General features: G+C 38.8%; 1 protein-coding gene across 1 annotated transcript in view; it reads left to right on the forward strand.

The window, feature by feature from the left end:
• Positions 1-93, forward strand: part of LOC9643794 (homeobox-DDT domain protein RLT1) — a 3,707-nt gene extending 3,614 nt beyond the window's left edge. The window contains exon 10 of the mRNA XM_002983583.2: positions 76-93. Within this exon, the coding sequence (XP_002983629.2) occupies positions 76-93 (18 nt within the window). The remainder of the gene's footprint in view (positions 1-75) is intronic.
• Positions 94-1,125: the final 1,032 nt, after the last annotated feature.

The raw sequence follows: 1,125 nt of genomic DNA on the forward strand, positions 1-1,125 counted from the left end.
TTTTCTTGATCTTAAAAAAGTGATGTGTGGGATTATGATTGAACGCTTCTAAGTCAGAATTTATGCTACATGCAGAGCTCTCTACCTGATTAAGGTTAGGAAGAATTATAATCCATGTTTGAATTAAATCCAGAATATTCTTATTCTAGAGTCTTAGAACCCTAAACGTCCAAACCCTAAAGCTGAGGGTGGCATCGATGGATGCATCGGAACTGGAGAGTGACGCAGCGGCATCGGAACTCGAGAGTGATGCAGCGGCTGAGTTGATGCTTTTGGAAGAGGAGCCATTCGTGAGAGGTAGTGTCAAAGCTTACCTTGCTCAGCCTATGAGGGCTGTGCCTGCTGTCATATTATACATAGTAGAACATACAAGATGTTCACATTCTAGCTGACTGCCAGGACTTCCACCAATGCATGAAAGAACTGATTGCCACCTCCTGTGTTGCCACTGCAAAGCATTAGGACGCATTTGTATATTCTAGGCATCTTCTATGTACTGTGTGGCGCCTATGCCATTCACTTTTTTGACAGAATTTCCAGGAATGTTTGCTGTGGCGGTGGCGTCAAAGGGACTCCACCACTGTGTTGCTGGCTACGGCTGCTAGGTGAAGACTGAAAAGGGAACAATGGCTTTCCTCACAACTCATATGTCTATGGCAAGGCAGCAGGTTTAAACCAACTAGTTTCTGAGAGAAGTAAAAGATTTTTCCTGCAGCTTCTCTCTTTGGATTGCCTTGCCAAGCCTATGTGGTTTTCCAGAAGCAAAAAGGGATTAAAGTTGTGAAGTTTAGTAGCATGAACTTAATTCTTCTGACTTACATCACCTATATTACAACTAATAAAAGTGAACTACTCCACAATAAAGAAAGTCTCTCAAAAAGTTTCATGCATACTTGCATGGTTCTTTTTGTTTAATAGAATTTGAAGCTTTAAATATATAACTTCGAGGTTATTTATTGCTTGGGGAGTTCTATAGTTGATATTAACATCTTTTCTTTAAGCTTCTTTTGCTTCTTTGTTTTCTTCTTATGTTCTTAATAAGCTTATTATTCTAATATTGTTGGATTTTCTAGATGAGAATATAGTGTCATTAGTAGTTGTTATGTTTGATATTTAATGTTTATA

The sequence above is a fragment of the Selaginella moellendorffii genome, unplaced genomic scaffold (genome assembly GCF_000143415.4).
Source record: "Selaginella moellendorffii unplaced genomic scaffold, v1.0 SELMOscaffold_59, whole genome shotgun sequence".
In the NCBI taxonomy this organism is placed as follows: Eukaryota; Viridiplantae; Streptophyta; class Lycopodiopsida; order Selaginellales; family Selaginellaceae; genus Selaginella; species Selaginella moellendorffii.